Source organism: Cuculus canorus, chromosome 5 (genome assembly GCF_017976375.1).
Source record: "Cuculus canorus isolate bCucCan1 chromosome 5, bCucCan1.pri, whole genome shotgun sequence".
Classification (NCBI taxonomy): domain Eukaryota; kingdom Metazoa; phylum Chordata; class Aves; order Cuculiformes; family Cuculidae; genus Cuculus; species Cuculus canorus.
The window spans coordinates 68,398,980-68,423,254 of NC_071405.1; the positions used below are offsets into that span (position 1 = coordinate 68,398,980).

Consider the following 24,275-nt stretch of genomic DNA (forward strand, 5'->3'; position numbering starts at 1 on the left):
GCTCACTCGAGTTTTCCTCCTGTTGCAGGGGACCATGCCAGAGCCAGACCAGCTGTAATCTTGTGGGATCCAGCTGAAAAGCTGGTATTTGTGGAATGAGTAGGGTTAGAATTGTTATTACAAAATAAAAAGATCAAATTCACAGCCGAATACAGGTTGTGGGATGGGTTCATGGCTAATTTTCTGTTTGTGATGGCCCTGGGCATACGATGGTTTCGGTCTGGGCGGTATTGCTGCCGCCCGTGTTGTATCCATAAAGGCTCAGAGGGCTCAGGGAACCGCTGGTGCCAGCAGTGCTAAGGGGCTTAGGGGTGGAAAGTTAACAGTAGCTCAGCTCTAATCAGCAATTAAAGCAACAATCAGGAACAGAGCTGACAGCTCAGCTCTACAAGGATGGGACGTCTTGGTCTTCTGTTGGGATCTGCACAGGCAGGCAGAGTTTCTCCTGGTAGAGAGGAAGACCCTATTAGCGCTAAATCCATTAGGCAGGATTAGGATTGTGATCCAGAGTAGTTCCTCTGTCCTTCATTATAGCTGGTCCTTTTCCTAACTGCAGTTTGATCACCACCTTCACGGCAGCCCAGAAACCTGCCAGGGCCAACTAATTTTAGGGAACCACTCCTGCCAGCACTAGATTTCCCCAACTAGCTTTTCTAGTTGGAATTTAAACTCATCCTTGGCAAGACTGAAATATTCCTATTTTGAAGGTGTTTCTGGCAAAGCTTAGAGGCATAAAGATAAAGAATGACACAATAAGGCTGCAAAATAAAAAGCTTCCCTGATATTAAAACTTCTCAGCTGACACCACCGGTTCTTCACCTGCATTTACTTTCCTCAGTGTGCAAAGACTCACACAAGCTGAGACTTTCTCTTGTCCTTAAATCTGATTTGGGTTGGAAGGACCTCAGAGCCCATCCCCCTGCCATGGGCAGGGACACCTCCCACTGGATCAGGGGCTCCAAGCTCCATCCAACCTGGCCTGGAACCCCTCCAGGGATGGGGCAGCCACCACTGCTCTGGGCACCCTGTTCCAGGGCCTCCCCACCTGAACAGCAAAACATTTCTGCCTCAGAGCTCATCTCAGTCTCCCTTCTTTCAGCTCAGAACTGTTCCCCTTGTCGTATCCCTGTGCTCACTGATCCAGAGCCTCTCCCCAACTTTCCTGGAGCCCCTTTCAGTCCTGGAAGCTGCTCTAAGTTCTCCCTAGAGCCTTCTCTTCTCCAGGCTCAACAACGCCAACTCTCTCACCCTGTCCTCGTATGGGAGGTGCTCCAACCCTCGGATCATCGTCGCAGCCTCCTCTAGCCTCTCTCCAACAGCTCCATGTCCTTCCTGTGCTGGAAGAGTATTTAAGCGCAAAGGCTGGTTTGGCCTGGATGTCTCAGGATGCTCTGAGGGAACTGGCTTGCCGTCAGTCATGCTGGAAAAGGGTGCGGATATATGGGCTGCTTCAGAGCAAGTGTGGCCACACTCCCAGCACAAGGCACCACAGAAGATGGTACGATGCATCCACAGTGAGATTTTCCCTGCCAAGACAATCCTGAATTGGGTCCCCATGGGCCTCCTACCCCTTCAAACACACAGCAAACTCATCACATCTCTTATTTGCTTCAATTTGCAATGTACGGCTGCCCAGACGCACAACCACTGTATGCCTGGTTCCTTCGCAGCCCCTGGAATTGTGTCAACAGCCACTCGGAGGTTTCCAGCATTGTGGGAACCTTGCAGTCACCCAGAGAAGGGCCCTGCCTGGACCTCTCCTCTCTGGGCACACAGGATGGACAGAAACAATAACTGGCCTTTAAAATTGCCCCATGAGCACAATTCCTCAGTCCCTCTGCAACCTTGTGTCTCACACTGATGCACACGTTGTGGAGGATGCTTCCTACCAGCAGAGACAGAATCCCACTTTGTGTGGATTCTGGAAGGTAACAGCTCCTCCAAGCCCATCCCAGGACTGGGTGGTCACAAATGGCTTTGAATAAACAGGCACTGAACTTTATTTTTTTCAGTATTTCTAAGAACCCACAGCACCTACGAGCCAGAAAAAGGCAATTGTGGAGCAGTTCATCTTACGTAGGTAAGCGGAGCTGCAAGGAGGAAAAGATGGGCTGCACTGAGTGCAAATGTCTGCTGAGACAAGTGTCCCTCTGCATGCAACAGCATCGCTCATGCAGATCAGCAACAAAACAGAGCAAGGGAGACCAATCACACATCCAGGCCTTTCTCTTCAGGCAACCAGCGCTGATGCTTTTGGCATAAGTGTCAGCCTGGATGTAAGTGGCTGCTCAGATACAGGGCTCTGACTCAGGTCTTGGCATTCAAACCGTGACTGAAGCGCATTTCTGTCTCTAAATGAATCCCTCCTGAAGCTGCAGGAGGTGGGTAGCCACGTTCAGGAGGGGTTCCAGGCCAGGTTGGATGGGATTTGGAGCCCCTGATCTGGTGGGAGGTGTCCCTTCCCATGGCAGGGAGTGGAACTGGATGGGCTTTGAAGTCCCTTCCTAATGATTCTAAGATTCTATGGTATTTTGAGCATTTCTGAATCTCAGTTTCTAACCAAAAAAAGCAGAAACTTTTCAACCATTTGAGAGGTGGAACCTTACCCCTCCACCCTCCTATCTGCTCTTGTGCCAAAACAACTGCTTTTCATCACCATCACCACCCCCTACTCCGGTGACTCTGGTCCTCCTGAAATGGGCCATTCTGGCCAATTTCCTTTCCAAAATGTCAACAAAGTCACCCCTGGATGGTGCTGACTCACTAGCACTGATGCTGTAGGGACACAAGAGTTTGGTTCTTGCTGAATCCAGCAAATCTTCTCGGGCTGAGACTGTAAACGAGCCCTGTTCAGTGAGGGTTAGTGAGGCTCGATTTGCTAACACAGCACCAGCCCCGTGGACCTGTTCTTGGGCTGAGAAAGCAATTTCCCAGGTGGAGACAATGGGAGGTTTATGGAGCAGAAGAGGCCAGCACTGCTGCTGCTGTGCCCAGAGAAGCACAGGCGGTGTCTGGCACACTCTCCCTGGCTTTGAGGACTGAAAATACCTTTGCTATTTTATTGCTCCAGTGAGCAGTGAGAGGCCAGGGTTCGAACGTTGCTGGCTGCCAATCTGCGTGACAATTGCACATTGCCTGGAAACCAGCAGCCTGCTGTGAACCCAAGCAGCTGCACAGCGACCGCCAGCCTTGCCTTGACTGCGCTGACTCCACGGGTTCGGCTGTCCATGGAAATCGTAACATTGGGGATCTGGCACTGCCCAAAGAATCGCCGTGGCACCACCATTGCAAGCAGTCAGCTTTGAGCGTGGGTTTCCTGAGAGCCAGGGCAGTGCTGCCTGCAGCAAGAGAGGCAGGGATGCACAAAATCATAGAATCATGGAATGGTTTGGGTCGGAAGGGACCTCCAAGCCCATCCAGTCCCACCCCCCTGCCATGGGCAGGGACACCTCCCACTGGATCAGGGGCTCCAAGCCCCATCCAACCTGGCCTGGAACCCCTCCAGGGATGGGGCAGCCCCCACTGCTCTTTCACAAGGGCCTGTAGCGATAGGGCAAGGGGGAATGGCTTAAAATTGAAAGGTGGAAGATTTAGATCAATCTATACTGACTTCTTTTTCCATAAGAGAATGAAATTTTGAGATCAACACGTGCCTCCCCTAGAATGACACTGAGATCTGCTCTGCCGGTCTCAAACTGGCCAAGGAGAGAAAGGCCACAGAGTGGCAATATCCTAAAAGGCAACAGGCGCTGGGGACAACAGCAGCTCATGATGGGCACAGGCAGCTCCTCCGCTGCTGCAGTGCAGGAGCAAGAGCCACACAGATTTTAGGACAGGGACTTCCAGCTTCCAGGATTTTGGCCACCACAGACACTCTGTTCCAGCATTGACCACAGGCAGATTGGAGCCCAGAGCAGCAGGGCCAGGCACGGGTCTGGGAGGAGCTCCTGCTGCGTGGAGCCCCCTCCTTGGGTGTGGATGCCATGGCATGAACGTAGCAGTATTTGCAGCAGACTGTTCGTGACGGTTGCCAGAAGGACTGCAGGACTTGCTGTTTCTTCCCCTGTGCTGGCACTGGCTGCTGGCAAACCGAGACACGCACGGCAGAACGGGGAAGCAGCAGAAAGCGAGTGTCTGGCCAGAAAGGCAGGAGCTTGTTTTGGAGCATTACTGCAAAACATGGCTGCACCGGCTGATGGAGAAACCTCAGCTTGGGGATAACCATGTGATGTGTACACGCTTGCACTGCTTTTTGGGCTTTAAATTGGAAGGGGGAAGATTTAGATTAGACATTAAGAGGAAATTCTTCACTGTTCGGGTGGGGAAGCCCTGGCCCAGGTTGCCCAGAGCAGTGGTGGCTGCCCCATCCCTGGAGGCATTCCAGGCCAGGTTGGATGGGGCTTGGAGCCCCTGATCCAGTGGGAGGTGTCCTTGCCCATGGCAGGAGGGGCAACTGGATGGGCTTGGAGGTCCCTTCCAACCCAAAGCATTGTGATTCCATGACTCAATGATCCACCAGGACATGTAATTGCCTGTTCCTGGTGATCCAAAGTGGAACAGGAGCAAGAGCAGAAAGGGCAAAGCACAGTGGAGGTTGGTGACAACGTCAGTGGGGATGAACTGAAGCAATTCAAGCCGAAAGAGTTGATGGCAAATGTTAGCAATCCGCTAAGAGACAGCAATGCAGCACGAGCCCAGGGTCACCACACTCCAGCACCCTGCCCTGCCCAGGGCCCGCTGAGCCAGCCACGACCAGCGTGTGAAATGCTGAGCTCTGCTAATGGGAGTCAGGACATCGTGAACCCAACGGGACGTCGATTTACAGTGAAGGGAAATGAATTTTGCTGAAAGAAACCATGCTAAGAGAGGGTGCTGTGAAACGAGGCGTGCTGAACTGCGACTGCGGTGCAAAGCCAGTCCACTGGGAAATGGTCTCGGTCACATCTGCCGGTGCATCAAGTGAAAGCTTCATTCTGCCTTCTTAGAACTTTCTAAGGATGTGCCTGGTTCGTTGTCCTAAAGGTATGGGGTGCCTTGTTATTGACTTTGGAGTGAGAGGGAGGACCCTCCTGACTGGAGGGATCTTGCCCACACAGCAAGCGAGATGTAGTGTTCACTTCTGACTCAGCCCTGCAGAGGAGAGCTGCATGGACAACGTTTTGCTTTTGCTCTGCACTAGAAATGCAATTGGATGATGAGCAGGAGGGCTAGGAGGAGTGATGGGCTATACAAAGAGAGAGAAGAGATGCTTCAGGTAAAAAAATGTATCAAAGCTCAGATATGAAGCTTTTTTCTCTTCTCTCTTTCACAGATCAAGCAGAAGAGGTGAGAAACCCGCCTTCAACTGCCACGAGTACCAATTAGTGTCAAAAATGCCCTGCTTTCCTCCCAGGGCTCTGTTTCGCAGCCTCCTTAGCAGCCTTCCTGCCTCCCCCTGCCTCCTGTGGAGAGATGTTTGTCCTGGCTCTCCTGGGAGTGGTGCAGAGGAGATGGACACCCTGGCTCTCCTGGGGGTGATGACAAAAAAAAAAGTAGAAACAAAGAGAAAAATAGCAAAGAAAAAGGAGGAATAGGGTCAGGAATATGAAAAAGAGCTGACAGCCAGTAATGGACACGTGTGGAAAAGAATGATGGAATGGTTTAGGTTGGAAGGGAACTCAAAGCCCACCCAGTTCCACCCTCCGCCATGGGCAGGGACACCTCCCGCTGGGTCAGAGTGCTCCAAGCCCCATCCAGCCTGGCCTTCAACACCTCCAGAGTGTGTCCCTCTCACTCACCCTCCTCCACTCACCTTCAGGTCAAAGGGACACCAGGGACCAGCCAGACCCATGTGATGCTGGCAGGTCCTGGATGTGGGTTGCCATGGCAAAGAGCCAGCTCCCGCACTGCCGAAGAGCAAAAAAAAAAAAGCCAATGTGACGCACGATCAATGGCTCCAGCCCCGGTTGTGTGGCAACAGCCCCGAGAAGGATGCAGGCATCCCCACCGACTGCCTCATGCAGTGCTTCACAGCGATCTGGGAGGATAAGTCCTACTGTAGTCCTGGGATAAGGGCAATTAAAAGCAATGGATCCACGTGTCGAATGCTTTGCAGGCACCAGAGGAAACCTGCCAAGCTGTGGGAGTGAGGAAGTGTGACCACCCCCACTTCACAGACACAGAGTTCACACATCGGGCTGAGCCAAACCAGAAGCTGTAAGATGCAGTTGTCTGTCAGAAGCGGTGGGATGTTTGCAGTTCAGCCCGTTCCCACCATCATTTCCGCTCCTATGGCGTTATTATTCTTATTATTGTCACAGCTATTATTATTTAGCATTAGGAAGAGAGAAAAGTAGATACTATCCATGTCCTTGTCACAGCATTCATAGCAGCCAATCTTTTCAGCAGATATCAGGTCTCAGTCTTTCCTGCTGGGCCACATAATGTGAGCTACGCTGTAGCTGCTTCTCGTCTGATGCTACCAGGCATGCAACATTTCTGTGGCTATGGCTCAGAAAAGCGGGCTGGTCCCCTACCACCCAGCCCAGCAGGGATCACTGCACTGGGACACCAGCACTGCCTGCAACCTGTCCTTGGGAACTCCCTCCTGCTGGGTTCGGAGAGGCGGTCAGAGAGGGTCGTCCACCCAGCATTAGTAAAAGCTTCTTGTTCTTTAAACTGTCTCAGGCATTTAAGTCATTAAGGCAGGAAGGGCTTATTCTAAGCAGCTAGAGGATTAGTGGGAGTTATAGGATACTCTCATGTTTAATACTCTCCCTTTTTGCCTCAGCTTTTCTGTATCATGTGAAGCAAAAAGGATGCCACCCTCATGAAAAAGAAGGTCACGGCCAGAGTGAGGGACATAGGGATAGCCATGAGAATGGAGAAGGTCATGGCCACCATCATGGCCACATACAGGGAGATAAGAAGGGAGATGGTCACTGCCACTCCCATGTCCGTACACATTGTCATGAGGAAGGCCCAGGCCCTTCCTGGTTTAAGTAATGTCATGGTCATTGTCGTGGGAGAGGTTGCAGTAGGAGCAGCCACCTTCTACAAGCTCCATGGGAAGCTCTCCCCATGACACAAGACGACATGTGGCTATCCCACAACACGGTGCAGTGTCATGGTGTCAATAGACAATGATAGCAAGGTTCTGCAAGGAGAGGAACATGTCTTAACTCCTTGTGTTCTCCATGTCTTCAACTCAGTTGCTTCAAAAATGCCATCTGCTTCAACAAATCACTTACTTACTTAACACTGCTAAAATCCAGAGGGTGAGCCCACACACTTCAAAATGCTGCCCTGCACCTGCCACGTGGGTCTGGGAGCACTTCTGGAAGGTTTCTCACCTTGCGTCAAAGCAGACTGCTGAGCTGAGGGACCTGGCACCCAAAGGGATCTGTGCAATGTTTGAATCTGCAGCACCACCCCACCCCACTCCCCACCTCCATTACTGCACCCCCAGGCAACATCTTTCGTAAAGAACTATGCGCTGCTCAGGGTGAGGACGGGAAGGGGATTTTGGGGCTGGGTGAGGCACTTTAGTCCCTCTCCTGCCTTGGAGAGGACCCTGCTTCCTTGCACCACCACATGCCCCTGAGCTCCAGTCCTGTGCCCTGCACGCTCATCCCCATCCCAACTGGTGCTGAGGAGGGAGGGAGGCTCTGCTCACCCCTCGCAGCCCCCGCCGGGCTCCCCGGGTTTGCCGGGCCGCTCGCCCCGCGGCCATTGGCCGCCCGCGTCGGGCACCGCCTCCGCAGCCGCGCAAGCGCCGGTTCGGCACCGCGGGGTGCGGACAGCGCCGAGCCGGGAGCGTTCAGCACCGCGGGGTGCGGACAGCGCCCCGGCCGCCGCCCCGCCATGGAGGCCGCGCCGAGCCGGGAGCCGCCGCCCGAGGGGACGCGCCGCCGCCCCGCCTCGCCCAGGTAGGAGCGGGGACCGCGCCGGCTGCGGGGGTCCCTCCCCTCGCGGTCCATCCCGACCCAGCACGGGCGGCGGGGCCGAGACGGTGCCCCGGCGGGTGGGAGCTGCCTCCCTGCTGCCACCCTCGGCTCTGCGGGTGAGGAAGAGGCCGGTGTCACGGGTTTTACCGGGGCAGAGGGTGCGGATGTGGCCGGTGCCACTGAGATTTTACCGGGGCAGAGGGTGCAGAGGTGACCCATGCCACTGGGGGTTTACTGGGGCTAGGAGAGCGGAGGTGGCCGGTGCCACCGGGGTTTTACGGGGGCTGGGGGTATACAGATGGCCGGTGCCACCAGGGGTTTGCCGGGGCTGGGGGTGCGGAGGTGACCCGTGCCACCGGGGTTTTACCGGGGCTGGGCTGAGGCGAGTCCCTGTCTCCCACCGAGTAAGCAGGCAGAGCCCCTCGCTGCCTGCTGAGCCCTCGGCTTTGGGGCTGGCAGAGCCGCGCTGCCCGGCTGCTGCCCTGGTTGTTCTGCACGGGGCCAGGCAGACTGGGCCGAGCCCATGGAGCCCACCGTGCCGGGGGTGGCTGCCTGGCATGGCCTCCCTGGCAGGTTTGTAACCTGCAACACAGCGAGCTCTTCCTTCTGCGGCAACAGCCAAGCCATTGTTGGAGGAGCTTGGCGCGTGTGTGTCTTCGCTGCGCAAGGCTCCCGGCACACACGGTTTTCACCCCCAAGCTCTCCCCTACAAACCCTGCAGCCCTCACCCTCTCCCCCTGCGCCATCTGCTCCGTAATGGGTTTCTCCAACCAGGCTGGCAGAATCATTTTCTGGAAGCATCAACAAGCGCGTAACCACGGGCGAGGAGCCATCCCCGAATCTGCAAGCACAATGCCACTTGCTAGACCGGAGGCAGCAGATCTGCACTCTGCGGGGTCTGTTTGACCAGAGCAAACTCTTCGGTTGACAGCAAACAAATTCAGAAGGAGAGCTAGGGAGTATCACTGCTGGCCAGCCCAGGACATTGCCCACTTGCCCAGGGAACCATGGCTCGGATGGGGCTTGGAGCACCCTGACCCAGTGGGAAGTGTCCCTGCCCGTGGCAGGGGGTGGGACTAGGTGGGCTCTGATGTCCCTTCCAACCAAAACCATTCCATGATTCTATGATTCTTCAGACAGCTCAGAAGGTCTCAGCCTGCAGCTGCTGTGCCTGTGGGTCTCGCTGCGTGGCTGGGACACAGCCCAGCACTGGTTTGAATCCTGGGCATTCAGTGGGGTCAGAGCTGTCACTGCAGCCCTGTCAGTTTGGCTCTCTTGGGTAATCCCTGCTCTTTCAAACCGGTCTTTTGAAGTGTGAGCTGCAGCTCGTAGCAGTTAAGTTACAGGGCTGAGTGAAGCCATCTGGAGTGGGTTTATTCTGAACTTCACTCCTGCTGCTCACTCGGGAACTGGAATGTACAGCAATAAAGCACAGATGATCGCTGCCTCACTCCAGAGCAGGCGTGTCTGTAAATCATAGGATCATGGAACAGTTTGGGTTGGAAGGGATCTCAAAGCCCATTGAGTTGTGGACCAAGTGCAGGACTTGGCCTTGTTGAACCTCACATCAATGGTTGCAGAGCCCTGGCCCATGGATCCAGCCTGCCCAGATCCCTCTGCAGAGCCCTGGCCCATGGATCCAGCCTGTCCAGATCCCTCTGCAGAGCCTTGGCCCCTGGATCCAGCCTGTCCAGATCCCTCTGCAGAGCCCTGGCCCATGGATCCAGCCTGTCCAGATCCCTCTGCAGAGCCCTGGCCCATGGATCCAGCCTGCCCAGATCCCTCTGCAGAGCCCTGGCCCATGGATCCAGCCTGCCCAGATCCCTCTGCAGAGCCTTGGCAGAGCCTTGGCCCATGGATCCAGCCTGCCCAGATCCCTCTGCAGAGCCCTGGCCCATGGATCCAGCCTGTCCAGATCCCTCTGCAGAGCCCTGGCCCATGGATCCAGCCTGCCCAGATCCCTCTGCAGAGCCTTGGCCCATGGATCCAGCCTGCCCAGATCCCTCTGCAGAGCCTTGGCCCATGGATCCAGCCTGTCCAGATCCCTCTGCAGAGCCTTGGCCCATGGATCCAGCCTGTCCAGATCCCTCTGCAGAGCCTTGGCCCATGGATCCAGCCTGTACAGATCTTTCTGCGGAGCCTTCAGCATTAAGGGCTGGATGGGGACCTGGAGCCCTTTGTACCCCACCACCCAAACCCATCCCCGCAGTGGCTGGCACTGCCCAGGGTAAAGGCACAGCTGTTCAGCTGAGTCGATGGGAAGGGTTATAAACCTCAACTTTTCCTGGCAGACGGCGTGGGAAGCAGAGTTTTGCAGGCTCATTAATTTTTCATGATGATTTAACACACTCAGGAGTCTCATTAACAAAAAGATTGTGGGTCTCCTCGAGGATAGGCGCTATCCTGCTGCTAGAGCGAAAAAGCAAAACAAATAGCAACCATGCAGCATTGTTTCAGTGCACGAGGCTGGGAGGAGATGAATCGCTCCAGAGGTGCCTGTCAGCTGGACTGGGGAATGAGATAACCAGGTGAGAGCGCAATGCAAAGAACCCTTCCCTAACATCTGGGAAAGGGCACACGTCTCCTTAGCAAACACAAGCAGAGAAGCTCTTTTTACTTTCGAGATCCGCTGCTGGGTTGCTGTGTGTTCAAAGAGAAAACCTCCATTTGAATAAAACCCCATTCTTAAAACGTCATTTACAGCTCTCAAAACATCAGCTGGAAGCCCTGAGCGCCTTGTGGATGTCTTTATGAAAAGCAGAATCCAGCTCCGCCCTGAGCCTGGCTCTGGGCACAGCAAAGAGCAGGAGAGGCTTTAGGCCATGTTATGTGGGAGGCCTGGGAGAGTCTGCAGCTTGCAGGATGTGACTCCCCTCGCAGCCTTTCTACTGCTTTGCTGTTTTACCATGCCTTTATTTTCTCTTACAGAGAAAAACAAAACACAGGACCTTGCCAGACCTGTCTCGCCATGCCAGAGGTTGGGAACACTGAGCTCAGCTACAGTGGCACCTCCTGGGAAAAGATCTGCCCAGTCCATCACTGCCCTGTCCCTGGATCCCCCCAGCTCGGGGGAGACCACCTGCCCTCCTCCAGCCACACGCTTGGGCCCGTCTCCACGCAGTCCAACGGCCAGGTGCCATCCAGCTCCCCGGACTCGCAGCAGCATCCCCTGTATTACCCCTGCAACCAGCAGGAGCCACGAGGCAGCTACGGTCTGCCCACGCTCCCAGGGCATGGCGAGAGGCCCATGCTGTGTTCCCACCTTTCCAGCAGTGATCCCCTGCCAGCTTCCCACCACGAGGCCTCAGAAACCCCCTGGAAACAGTGGTCCCCCAGGCAGCGGCAGCTGGTGCAGCATCACGTTGTAACAGTTAGGTAAGAGGCACACAGTGAGAGGATCGGGGGCTTCCAAAACGCATGTGTGGTGAGAAGAGAAGAGTTGGGGAAGGGATGCATGAAACATGGTTTTGCCCTTCAGTTTGGGGCAGCAGCTGCCCCAAAATGCCACGAGGGATGCAGGATATCTGCGGAAAGTGTGCAGAGCTGCTGTTCCCTCACCAGGGAGAGGCAGGATTGGCTTCTCAAGGTGACTCATTTGATAAAGCCAAGGCCACTCGGTCACTCCTAGATCATGCAGCTCCAATTATGCCCATCTTTTGTGACCTCTGTATTTTCTCCTTTTGCACCACAAGACACAGCTGGCAAATCCTTTATCTTAGTGGAGTTTCTCAGTGACAAGAGCAGAGGTATTCCTTTTTCTGTCCCCACCAGAGCTCCTGTCTGTGCCAGAAGGGAGAGGCAGCAGGGGGTAAACACTGGCGACAGCCGAGCAGTGAGAAATACAGAAGTGGGGAAGATTATTTGGTTCTCCAGGTTGGGCAGAAGCGAGGGTGTAAATTCAGTATCATTCATGCCAGAATTGGGCAAATGCAGAGCACCCCTGTGACTTGGTGGATGGATGTGGCTTGGGCAGCACTGTAGGGATGCACACGGGACAGGAATGCCCCACAGCCGGAGCTACAACCTCCTTCTGGCCAGCACCATCCTTCCTTCCTGCCTGTGCCTTTCCGAATCCACTGTTGCACTGAAGTCCGTGATCACTGTGCTACGGCAGCAGGCGCCACAGTCTGATAAGATGGCACAGGATGCCTTCCTGGCTGTTTTACGGCAGTGCAGGGTGAGGCACAACAGCCCTTCATGGGCTCATTTTCCAGCTGTTAACAGAGGATTTAATTTGCTTGTGTTTGCAGTGTAGAGCAATTGCAGTCAGAGCAGTGGAGCCTGGATGCTTTGTAGCTTCTACCCTATCAACAAGATCAACCACATTCTCCGCAACAGGTTATTTAAGTAGGAACCGCAGCTGGACTGCAAATCCCCGGCAGAACGTGTGGCACTGCAGAGAGAAAAGTGATAACATAATAACGCTCAAATGGGGTTTTTAATCCAAGCAAATCTGCTTGAGAAGCTATTGTGAAAGAATTAGCACAAGGCGGGCAGGGCGCTGCCAGAAAGAGACCTCTCTTCAGTAATCCGGAGAGGATTTTCCTTTCTCCCCTCTCTCCCACATCTGCAGAGCATTAGTGCAAGAAGGAAAACACAATGTAATTTATTACACGTGCCACTCTTCCATGGGGAACTTTGCTCGGCTGCTTATCCATGTCTTGCATTCCCAACCTGCCAGGAAGGACGCGGTGCTGCAGGGTCAGAGCCGGCTGTCCAGGATGGAGCAGGGAGCCAGGGCCCACGCAGCTGTCACAGTGCAGCAGCCCCTTCTCCCGGCTGAAGCCAAGAGCGTGGGAGGAGGGAGGGCTTGCTGAGCAGAGCTTGGCAAGACTCCAGAGAGAGGAGGAAGCCACAGCTGGGAGCATTTCACAACCCAAGGCCATGACGGGCCATGTTTCTAGGGAACATTGCAGGAAAAAAGAGAGTAGAATGAAAGATCCTTCAGATACTGTGACAGAATCTGCAGCTTTGTTGTTAAGGTGTCAGTGGAAAGCTCACCCTCAGGGACTCATTAACAAATGGGCCCTGGGATCCCCCAGGGAATTTATTTCAGAGCTTTATTTCAGAGCCCTACAAGTAGGAAAACAAATGCTCCTCTGTGAAGGAAACCCAGCAAAATGTTTGGAGCTCTTGCACTGTCCGCCTGCTCCTCTGGGCTGGGCAAACACCATATTCAGAAGGGCCCAGGAGACAAGGGAGAGCCAGCTTTTTGGAAAACCCTCGTTGAACAGGAAATAAAAGCTGTCCCTAGGCATCACTGGCCCAGCGGATGAAATCTGATGGAGACGTGCGCTCATGTCGAGAACAATGTAAAGATTCAGTAGGAAAGCAATTAAAACATAGATTTTCATGGATAGGGTTGTGGTGCAATTTCTAAGATATTTCAGTGCTAATGTCTGTTACTTTCTACAGGGTTTTCTTGGAGGGGCAAAAATTAGGAGTGACTGTGTGGCTTCCCATCCTGTTTGGTTAAAATAACAGCAGAGAGGAAAGGACTCTGTTGTCCAATAAAATAATTCATGTAGTGCTGGCACTCGTGCAGCCATGGCTCGGTGCACTGCTTCACAGCCCTGGGAAGAGTTACCCCACTCATTAATAGCCCAGTGCTCTGCTGCCCAGGAAAAAATAAATGAACCATCTCTTTTTTCTCTCTGCAGACATGACAAAGCTTTCAGGATGCCAAAAAGGTACGTTTAACATCAAAAGCTTCCTGTCCTTCTACTCCATTATCACTGCTCTCCTACCCTGCTGTTAGGAGACACAGGGTGTTATTGCTGCTGTCATCCCCGGCAGCCCCAGCTGCAGAGTCAAGGTCAGCATTCCCTGCTCTGGGCTTCCCATCCGCTTGGAAAAACCTCAATCTGCTCACGAGATTAATTTATCCTGCATTAATGAATAGCAATGCTGTCTCAATAGCTGCTCTCCAGGCAGGTGTCTGCCTCTGATCCATACAATATTTCACTGCCCCCCAAAGCCCAAATAGTTGTCTATTATTTTTGAACAAAGTATCTCTTACATTTCAGAAATACACCAGAATAGAGAACTAGCAAGAGTCTGCCCATGCAGACCTCGAACCCACCCCAATACCTAACCGCTTCACAGATAATGCCCGCATTCTCCACCAAATGACGGATGTGATCTATCTAGAATTCTGTAAAGCCTTTGACACAGTCCCACACAACATCCTTCTCTAAACTGGAGAGAGAGGGATTTGATGGGTGGACGGTACGGTGGATAAGGAACTGGTTGGATGGTCATATTCAGAGAGTAGTGGTCAATGACTCAAAGTCCAGATGGAGATCCGTGACGAGTGGTGTCCCTCAGGGGTCCGTACTGGGACCACTGCTGTTTAATAACTTTATCAATGATATTGACAGAGAGATTGACTGCACCCTCAGCAAGTTTGCAGATGACACCAAGCTGAGTGGTGTACTTGCCAATGCGGAAGGATGGGATGTCATCCAGAGGGACAGGCTGGAGAAGTGGAGCTGTGAGAACCTCATGAGGTTCAAAAAGACCAAGTGTAAGGTCCTGCACCTGGGTCGGGGCAATCCCCGATTTCAGTACACGGTGGGGGATGATGTGATTGAGAGCAGCCCTGCAGAGAAGGACTTGAGGGTGCTGGTCAATGAGAAGCTCAACATGAGCCGGCAATGTCTGCTCGCAGCCCAGAAACCAACCGTGTCCTGGGCTGCATCAGAAGCAGCGTGGCCAGCAGGGCAAGGGAGGGGATTCTGCCCCTCTGTTCCTCTCTTGTGAGACCTCCACTGGAATACTGCGTCCAGTTCTGGAATCCTCAATGTAAGAAGGATATGGAGCTGTTGGAACAGGTCCAGAGGAGGGCTACAAAGATGATCAGACGGCTGGAGCACCTTCCCTACGAGGACAGGCTGACAGAGTTGGAGTTGTTCAGCCTGGAGAAGAGAAGGCTCAGAGAAGATCTTATAGCAACCTTCCAGTACCTGAAGGGGCTACAGGAGAGCTGGAAAGGGGTTATTCCTAAAGGCTTGTGGGGATAGGACGAGGGGGAATGGGTACAAACTGGGGAGGGGCAGATTTAGACTGGACATTAGGAAGAATTTCTTCACTATGAGAGTGGTGAGACACTGGCACAGGTTGCCCAGGGAAGCTGTGGCTGCCCCATCCCTGGAGGTGTTCAAGGCCAGGTTGGATGGGCCTTGGGCAGCCTGAGCCAGTGGGATGACCCTGCCCATGGCAGGGGGTTGGAACTGGATGACGTTTAAGGTCCCTTCCAACTCAAACTATACTATGATACTATGATAATTTTGAGGAAGACTAAAATCTTGAGGCAGTGAAAACTGCAGTGGTAAAAAATAGTAGGATAGTCACTTTAATAGATTGTCCTGCAGGAGAGACAGTTTGTCCCAAAGGAAAAGTAGAGCTGGAATGGAAAATTTTAGACCAGCTCTTAAGAACAAAGGTAACTGCTAAACAAACTTTTGGCCAGAATAAACTGCTTTTTTGGAAAGGTTTTGTATACAAGTGTCACTAAAGCTGTGTGTGCCACCATTCCACGCGGATGTGTATTCCAAACCCTGAAGGAAAATCACTCCGCTGCATTTGCAGATGCTCTTGTTGTTGGCTCAGCGCTTGGTTTTGAGGCTGAGATCTCGGGGTGAGATTCGCTCATCCCACGGACATAGAAGCCGCTTGCGCTCTCCATGAATGCTGCTGCCATTCCTAACATTGGCGGTTCCCAAACTGGTTTTATCCATGCATTTCCCAACAGTAAGGCAGGCTCCAGTATAGTGAGAGAATTTAAACCGATGGCAGTTGACTTGCCTGAGTCAGTTCTCTTTAGGGAATCTTCAGGACATCTCCTGGTCCACAGGTTGCAAACCTGCAGGCCAAACCGTCTGGCAGCTCCCAGCTCGCATTGCACAATGGAGGGGGAAAGAGGAAGAAGCTCTTTTGAAATGCAGTCTTTTCAGTTAAATATTTAAAGCTTCATTTTGCCCTAGGAAACAAGTGTCTGGTTTTTCTCATTTCTGATTGAAAAAGCAGGAAAATGTAGAAAGGCAAAATGTAATTACCCGAGTTAATTAGAATTGCCTGCAAGCCTCCAGTTGGAGGGATAATGTGTTCATTAATAGCTGTACTGGAGCCTCCAAGCTCTTCAATAAATAGGCGCTCAAACCAGAAAGCCCCAATCCCTTTACTTCCTTTTACTGACACTGCAGTGGTTCGGTAGCAGGTTTCGTTCTAACAGCAGAAGAGCCCTAACAGCTGCATTTTCTTTTCTCCTGTTGGTTCCAGTTATTCCCAAGTGATTGCGGAGTGGCCCATAGCCGTGCTGGGGCTGTGTTCGGTGACCACTCTGGTTTGCACGTTAGCTGGGCTGCTTGTTGGAAACCTGCCCGACTTCTCAGAACCCTTGATGGTAAGTCCCCCGGACAATACACCAACACAAGCGTAAGGAAAAACCAGGGCCAACCAGTGATATATATATTTTTTCAAACAAAATGGTCCTGTGCTGCATTCCTTCTCCACAGGTGGAGGCAGCAAGGCAGGACAGTAAATTGAGTAAGACACTAAAGTCTGTAGAATAAATGTCCAAAAGGACAAGCTAGATTGGGTGGAAATTGGATGGAGGTTCTGGCTTTGGCTCCTCCAGGCTGCGTGTGAGGGAGAGGCTGCCCTGTTTTGAGCATTGCTGCCCAGGGTCCTTTCTTTCATGCAGGATCCCACATTTTCCAAAGTTATCCTTGTCTCTTGTTAATGGTAGAATCCTGATAGAATAAGAATAGTTTGTCCAGAATGAGGAAAGTTCTTCCCATGTCTGTAAGTTACTATTTTACTTGAAGAAGAGGAGAGGGAGAGTCTTGTGAGATCAGAGAGAGAAGTGGAGCCACCCTTGCCCAAAAAGGAAAGGAAAGGAGAAATATTTTTTTCTATCAGCTCTGGAATGCTGTATTTCCAGGGAAAATTCCATTTATGTTTCTCTCCAAGATGCAGTAATAACCTCATACAGTTTCTGTGTTGAGGAGGAGGAGGATTAAGGAAAGCTAAGCTAAACTAGACAGCAAGCTGATGACAAACCCCTTTTGCTTGGCTGCAGGGTTTCGAGCCACGAGACACTGACATTGGCAGAAAGCTCATTGTGTGGAGGAACGTGGAGAGCCAGACGGGCTACGAGAAGACCTTTTCCCTTTCTCCCTATGCTGAGAAGAAAGGGTATTTGAGTTTGGGTTGGGGATGAGGAAGATGTTGGCTGTAAAGTTACAGATTCAACGTTCCAAGACATCTTTGTGAATTACAACACAAATGCTATGTTTACAAGTGACCAAGGCACTGGAGAGTTTAGTCTGTTTTCCCGCTGTGGACTTGGACTCCATATTCTGGAAACCAGGAATTAGGATCTAAACTCTTCATGCATTCCCTTCCCTGTTCACTCTCAAAAGGCTGCAGAGGCCACATGGCAGGGCTGCACCAGGGGACACAGTTTCTCACTAAGCCTCATGCAGTTCCCAATAAAGGGGCACAGTCACCCCAGTACCAAAATGCTCCCATCCAAGTGATGCTCTTTCATACACTCGTGGAATTATTGAGGTTGGGATGCCCTCTAAGCTCATCCAGTCTAACCACCAGCCCAGCACCACCGTGCAAACTAAACCATGTCCCAAAGTGCCACAGCCACACAATTTTGAACCCCTCCAGGGATGGGGACTCCACCCCTGCCTTGGGCAGCCTCTGCCAGGGCTTCATGGCTCTTTCAGTGAAGAAATTTTCCCTGATATCCAATCTGAACTTCCCCTGGTGTAACTTGAGGTCACTTCCTCTCTCTATTGCTCATTACTTGGGAGAAGAGCCCAGCACTCACCTCACCACAACCTCCTTCCCAGAGCAGCAGAGCACGATGAGGTCTCCCCTCAGCCTCCTCTTCTCCAGTCTAAACAGCCTCAGGTCCCTCAGCTGCTCCTCACGACTCTTATTGCCGCAGAAGTGTTATGTGTGGCCCCAGAGCCTCGTCAGCAAGCGTAACTCGGAGCCAGATGATGTCTAGTTACACAATTAATCTGATCTTTTCCTAGCTATGATGACATCAGCAGAGGACAGAAGGCTGCTCAGGGGGAACAAGAAGCAAGGACAAGGAGAATGGTGGAGCAAATCTATGGAGCTGATGGTTTCTTTTGTGGTCCCCCAGGTGAGTGAAACCTTGATGGAGTAGTTGGTGTCACAGACCAGAACTCAACAGCACACAGAGCTGTCACAGGGGCTGCGGACACCGGGAAGCATTCTTAAAGTGCTCTAAGACAGCAGTGGGTGTGACACCACCCCGTGAAAGCCGAGCCACCCTTTGGATAGGGATCTTCCAGCATTTTGTAACTGAGAGGTTAGGAAAGGCTTGTTCTGAAATCCCTGCAAAGAGCTGTTTCTCCTAAACTTTTTGCCATACTTCTTTTTCCGTGATAGAAATTGGCCTTAAAAGCACCAGTCAAAGGAGCTGTGTTTTCACTGTTTACCCCTATCAAAGTGAACACTCTGAAAAAACAGCATATGCCCCACTCCCTTTCCATTCCCACTCCCTCCCTGTTCCTTCTTCTCTTCTTGAAAAGAGTAAGCAGCAGGAAAAGCTCGAGAGAAAAAAGAGGAAAACTCCAAGGCACCCCAAATGGATACTAGAAAGAGGAAGAGCAGGCAGGTATTTTTATCTCCTTCCCTGCCTCCACTCCACCTCTGAAACCAAACAAACCCGCAGGTCCTTGGGAGCTCCTGGCTGAACTCAAGCTCCTCACTTGTGACAGGGGAGCAGAACCAGATGCCAACACTCACTAAAAGCAGCGAGCACTGTTTGGAAACACCCCACTGCTGCTCTCTGGCTGCTGACAGACGGGTGAGGAGCAGAGATCAGGTCACACCAGGCAGATGCTACCACTCACTATGAGCTGCTGTCTCCCTGGCCTCCTTCCCTTCAGGCTGTTCCTCCATAGCAGTCGTACAGACAGCGGATAGAGATATGTACACATGTTGTTTTCTATGCCCAGAACCTACTCCAAACAGCCTGGCTGATTCATCTTCATTACCTAATCCTCATTTCTAAATTGTTTCCCCTCCTTGATTTCAGAAAAGAGCTATTCCCAGCTGGTATTCATGTCCACAACTGCTGGAAGCTTATGGAACCTGCAAGCTATTCAGTCCATGTGTCAAATTGAACAAGACAAGGTCAGTAACGTCTATACATGCTGTCCTGTTTCTGTCTGCCATAATCTTTAATCTCTAGCTGAAAGGGAGCCAGACAAAAATAACATAAGCTACAAAGCAGGTTTCAGCCTAGAGGACTCCAAAGCTTTCTACCTACTTAGCAATACCCGGGCGATTCCATCTGTCCAGCTGCAAAGAAGCAGCCGCGGTATTCAGGAATACAGGAATAAGCAGATACTGAATGAGAGCTCAGTCCAGAAGCCAAAGGGGAGGGTGGCAAGCCATGACCAGGACACCTCAAGGGGACAATCACTGCATGGAGCAAGGAAAACTATGGGGCTGCAAGAGGAAGTGTGCAGAGAGGGTCTGACATGACACTCCCTCATTTCTTTTTTCAGATACGCTCACACGTTCACTTTAGAGACCTCTGTCAACGGACTGAAGCCAACGAATGCTGCCCGAGCTGGTCACTGGGGAACTACATTGCTGTCCTGTACAACAGGTCTTCGTGTTTGGAGATAACCCAAGGAGACATCGCCCACACCCTGGCCCTCCTCCGAGCCTGCGCTCCAGACTACCACAAAGGCATCCTCACCCCCTCTTGCATCGGCCCTGAGCCAGTGAGGAAGAAACACTCCCAGTGCGCCAAAGTCCCAGAAAAATGTACCCGCTTCAATGCCATTTACCAGCTGCTTCACTTCTTGGTCGACAGGGACTTTCTTAGCCCCCAGACAATGGAGTACCAAGTGCCGTCCCTCAAATACAGCCTGCTGTTCTTGCCTACAAGGAAAGGCGCATCTATGATGGGGATCTACTTAGACAATCTGGAGTCCTGGGATCTGTTTGATAACTACACTTCTATCACCGGAATGGACCTGGGCCTTAAGCAGAAACTATTCCAGCACTATCTCCTACTAGATACGAAGTACCCAGTCCTGGCAATATTAGCTATTTTTCTAAGCATTTCTTTTTACTTACGCTCGGTCTTTATTACCTTGATGGTCCTGCTCGCTATGGTCAGTTCGTTAATGATCTCCTACTTCTTGTACAAGGTGGCCTTCAGATTCACCTATTTCCCATTCATCAACCTGACAGCAGTCATCATTCTCAGCAGCATTTGTGCCAATCACACCTTTGTCTTCTTTGACCTCTGGAACCTCAGCAAGAGCCAGAACCCTTCCGCTGGGCTTTCGCAGTGGGTGAGTCAAACCATGCACCATTTTGCATATCTCATGTTGGCGTCTTGCTTCACGACGGGTGCTGCCTTCTATGCCAGCTACATCAGCAATATCATAGCCATCCGCTGCTTTGCTGTCTACATGGGCACCTCCATGCTGGTGAGTCTGGTGTTCATGATGACGTGGCTGCCTTCTTCGGCTGTGCTGCATGAGCGCTACATAGCAACGACCTGCGTTTACAAGCCAGAGGACTACTGGAATGACACTGGCCACAAGAGAGTCGCTCTGTCCCTGCATTACATTCTCAGGGGCCTCCAGAACATGCTGTCCAAAACCTCCAAGCTGCTCTTTGAAAAGCTCCTGCCTTGTGGGGTCATCAAGTTTCGGTACATCTGGATCTGCTGGTTTGCTGCCTTAGCGATAGGAGGTGCCTACATTTCGTGTTCCAACCCCAAACTCAAGCTCCCAACCCTCGAGACATCGTCTGTGCAGGTGTTTAGGCTGAGCCACCCCTTTGAGAGGTACGACTCCGAGTACTGCCACCAGTTCATGTTCGAGAGGCTGGAGCACGGAGAAGGGCAGCGCATGCCTGTCACCATAGTCTGGGGCGTTCTGCCCGTGGATAACGGGGACCACTTCAACCCAAAAAGCAACGGAACCCTAGTGACAGATGCTACTTTCACAATCCAAAACCCTGATGCCCAGAAGTGGCTCCTTGAATTCTGCCAAAAAGTGAAGAACAAAACTTTCTATTACCCTGATGCAGAGCAGAAATCTACTGTGTGCTTCATGGAGGAGTTCCTCTGGTGGATGGACAGTCGACAGTGCTCTCAGCGAGACCACAGCTTCAACCTTTGCTGCAACCAGTTCTCCTTCCCATATGGAAGCGAAGTCTTCCTACACTGCATCAAAATGATGCTCCTAGAACAAGGCAGGGAAGGGACAGAAACATACGATCTGGGCCTCAGGTTTGATGGGGAGGGAAATGTCGCTGCCTTAGTGCTGCAGTTTCAAACTGTTTATCACTATAGCTTCAACTACAGCAAAGCCAAACAATTCTATGAGGAAATCAACCTCTGGGTGACGGAGGAAATGAAAACTGCCCCCGTGGGGCTTCAGAACGGGTGGTTTACCAGTAAACTGGAGCTATACAACCTCCAGCACAGTCTCAGCACAGAAATGATGGTGGTCATGGGGCTCTCCATAGCCGTTTCCTTCGTGGTGCTGCTGCTCACTACTTGGAACGTTCTCCTTAGCGTCTTCTCTGTTACTGCCATTGCAGGCACTGTCTTGGTCACCGTGGGTCTTTTGGTCCTCTTGGAGTGGCAGCTCAATGCAGTGGAGTCTCTCTTCATTTCAGCTGCAGTAGGTCTCTCTGTGGACTTCACTGTCAATTACTGCATCTCCTACCACTTGTGCCCCCACTCGGACCGCCTGAGCCGAGTGGCCTTTTCCCTGAAGCAGATGAGCTGTGCCACGGCCATGGCAGCTTCTGCTCTCTTCTCTGCAGGGGTCATTATGTTGCCTGCCACAGTCTTGGCGTACAGGAAGTTGGGGATATTCATCATGATGATCAAGTGCATCAGCTGTGGGTTTGCCAGCTTCTTCTTCCAGTCCCTGTGCTGTTTCTTCGGCCCAGAGAAGAACTGCGGGCAGATCCTTTGGCCTTGTGCCCACACCATGAAAGACTACTCTGATGATGCCGGGCTGAACGGAAGCTTCGCTTGTGGTGGGAGTGAGAAGCAAAACCGGTTGCGGAAGGTCCAGGAGTCCAACACTGCAAACGAGCAATACGAGCTCCAGCCCTTGTCCAGAAAACTAAGTGACAGCTTTGACAACAGCACTTCCACGAGCAAGCTGTCCAACCGGCCCTCGGTGCTCTCTGAAGACACACAAGTTGAAGAGAACAGATGCCCCAGAACAGGAATGCACCCCTCTCTGGAAAGAGAGAGACAGAATCTGCAGGAGACCCTTGGAGACCAGCAGGGTGGCCTGTGCCAGTGTCCTGCCTTGCAAACATCCTCTCCGTACAAGCACAGTGGCTCAGGAGCAGAAATTCACAGGGAGAGACTCTGCCGAGATTGTCAATGTTGGAAATACGGTCCAAAAGCTTGGGATGGGTCTGGGCTGGACCATACCCAGCCGACTGCCATGAAAGAAGAAGGGCAGCTCAATAAATCAAAGTGCTCTAGCGACACTGCCCATCAGCAGTCGGATTATACCTCAGACAACAGCCACCTCCCCGCTGCTGACATCTACAAAATTCACAGATGCCTTTGTTCTCTCGGCAGCTCTTTTGACATGCTCAACATCTCCAGCGAGACGTCGATCAGTGATTTTGAGCAAGGCCTGAAGCTCGCTGAATCAGCCAGTTCCTGTCCTGATGCCTTAGAGCTGTCTGATTCCTACAGTCAAACGGAGAGAGGTTACTTGAATGGGAAGAGAGATACCCTGCGGCTGGACCTGAGGGAGACCGTCCTTGATCTCTCTCCAGCAGCATCGCAGAACAGCTCTTCGTGGAAAAACCGTTTTGGGTTAGGGAGTGAAGGGCCAGTGGTGTTACCGAATAGCCAACCAGACATGCCTGATGTTTGGATCAAACGATCCAGCGCACAAAGTTCTGGTTACAACAGCTGAAACCTTGCAGAGAACACAGCCGTATCACTAGGGAAAGGGGAAGCTGAAGTCTCCTTGGAACTGTAAATACCAGGTTTTTTCCTCCCACCTCTCCTAGAGCTGAGACTATTTCTTAGTATTTCAGCTGCGCAAACGCCTGTGTTTTCACAGAACCAGCAAATCTGACGCTAAGTGAGAGGACGCGAGATCAGTCTTGATGGAGTGCAGCCCTTTGACCTCCCAGTGTCTGGTGCCATATTCATAGCGTATCCTGTCAACCTGTTCTGTCATTTCCTAAAAGGTGATTAGATTTTTTCCTTGTCAAGGTCACACAGGAGAGAAATAATAAGGTGAATCTCCCCAGGTATTTAACAACAAAGAGCTTGTGTAATAAAAACATTAAAAAACCCCAACCCCACAGCTATTGAAAATCTGGGTATCAAGTGAAGATTGTACTGTTAATTGAAAAATCAGAGTGTCTTTCATTTTCTACTGAATAGGAAACTGCTTTGTGTGAAGTCCAGGTTCTCAGAGCCCACCAAAATAGTTCAGACACTACAGAAGACCTCGTGGAGCCTCCTGAATTGATGCAGTCTCTCACTGATCACGGCGGAGTCTGCAGAATCCAGCCCGAAACTACTTTCAGTATCGATTTCAGTATGTTTTATCTGAAGAAATTCTAGTGCTGCCAAAAGTTTTTGGTGCGTGATTTCCCCTTTGAGAAAGGTGTCCCTTCCCCTCAGTGACTCGGGTGCTTTGTGTGTCACCTTCATCCCTCGAGGCCAATCCAGGCGCTCCCCACAAACATGTAATTTTTTAAAACTTGTGTATCTGGTGAATCTTGGATTTCACTTTTTTCTCTACCAGGGACAAACAGGAAAATCAACACTTCTTTGCCTTTATCTGTTCAGAAAGAAAACATTCTCTAGACAAGTTGACATAAAATAAATGCTTATAGCAAACTTTCCTAAACCTGAGTGATGCTTCATTTGCACCAACACAACTGTGGCTCATTTCCTTCATCTTTAAGGTGCCTAAGGTGCTTCCAATATAACCACCAGAAGTGAAATGTGCATCTTAAAAAGCCTCGCCCCCGCTGACACCCTCCTGCTCCGTGGGTGACAGGCCACAATTGCCTGGTGCCGAGGGGGAATACACACTTTTAAAGGTAACAACCCTGCTTAGGAGGTTGTTACCTTTAAAATGAGGGCCACGAGCATGATCTGAGGGCTGGAGCATCTCCAATACGTGGAAGAGCTGAGAGAGTTGGGGTTGTGGAGGCTGGAGGCAGCCACGGTGAGACCTCAGAGCAGCTTCCAGCACTGAAAGGGGCTCCAGGAAAGCTGGGGAGGGGCTCTGGATCAGGGAGGGCAGGGATGGGATGAGGGGA

The 24,275-nt window shown here is 51.8% G+C and overlaps 1 protein-coding gene across 2 annotated transcripts; it reads left to right on the forward strand.

Annotated features, from left to right (window-relative positions):
* The first annotated feature begins 7,756 nt into the window (after positions 1-7,756).
* On the forward strand, positions 7,757-23,827 carry DISP2 (dispatched RND transporter family member 2). Of its 2 annotated transcripts, XM_054067439.1 has the most exons (8): positions 7,757-7,907; positions 10,854-11,300; positions 13,586-13,615; positions 16,206-16,329; positions 17,008-17,123; positions 17,981-18,093; positions 19,015-19,112; positions 19,490-23,827. In XM_054067439.1, exons 1-8 carry the CDS (start codon positions 7,843-7,845, stop codon positions 22,904-22,906), a joined length of 4,410 nt encoding a protein of 1,469 aa, XP_053923414.1. In that variant the 5' UTR covers positions 7,757-7,842; the 3' UTR covers positions 22,907-23,827. The 2 variants fall into 2 exon arrangements, with proteins under 2 accessions (XP_053923414.1, XP_009555137.2); XM_009556842.2 differs by lacking the exon at positions 7,757-7,907 and having other exon boundaries at positions 9,870-11,300.
* Positions 23,828-24,275: the final 448 nt, after the last annotated feature.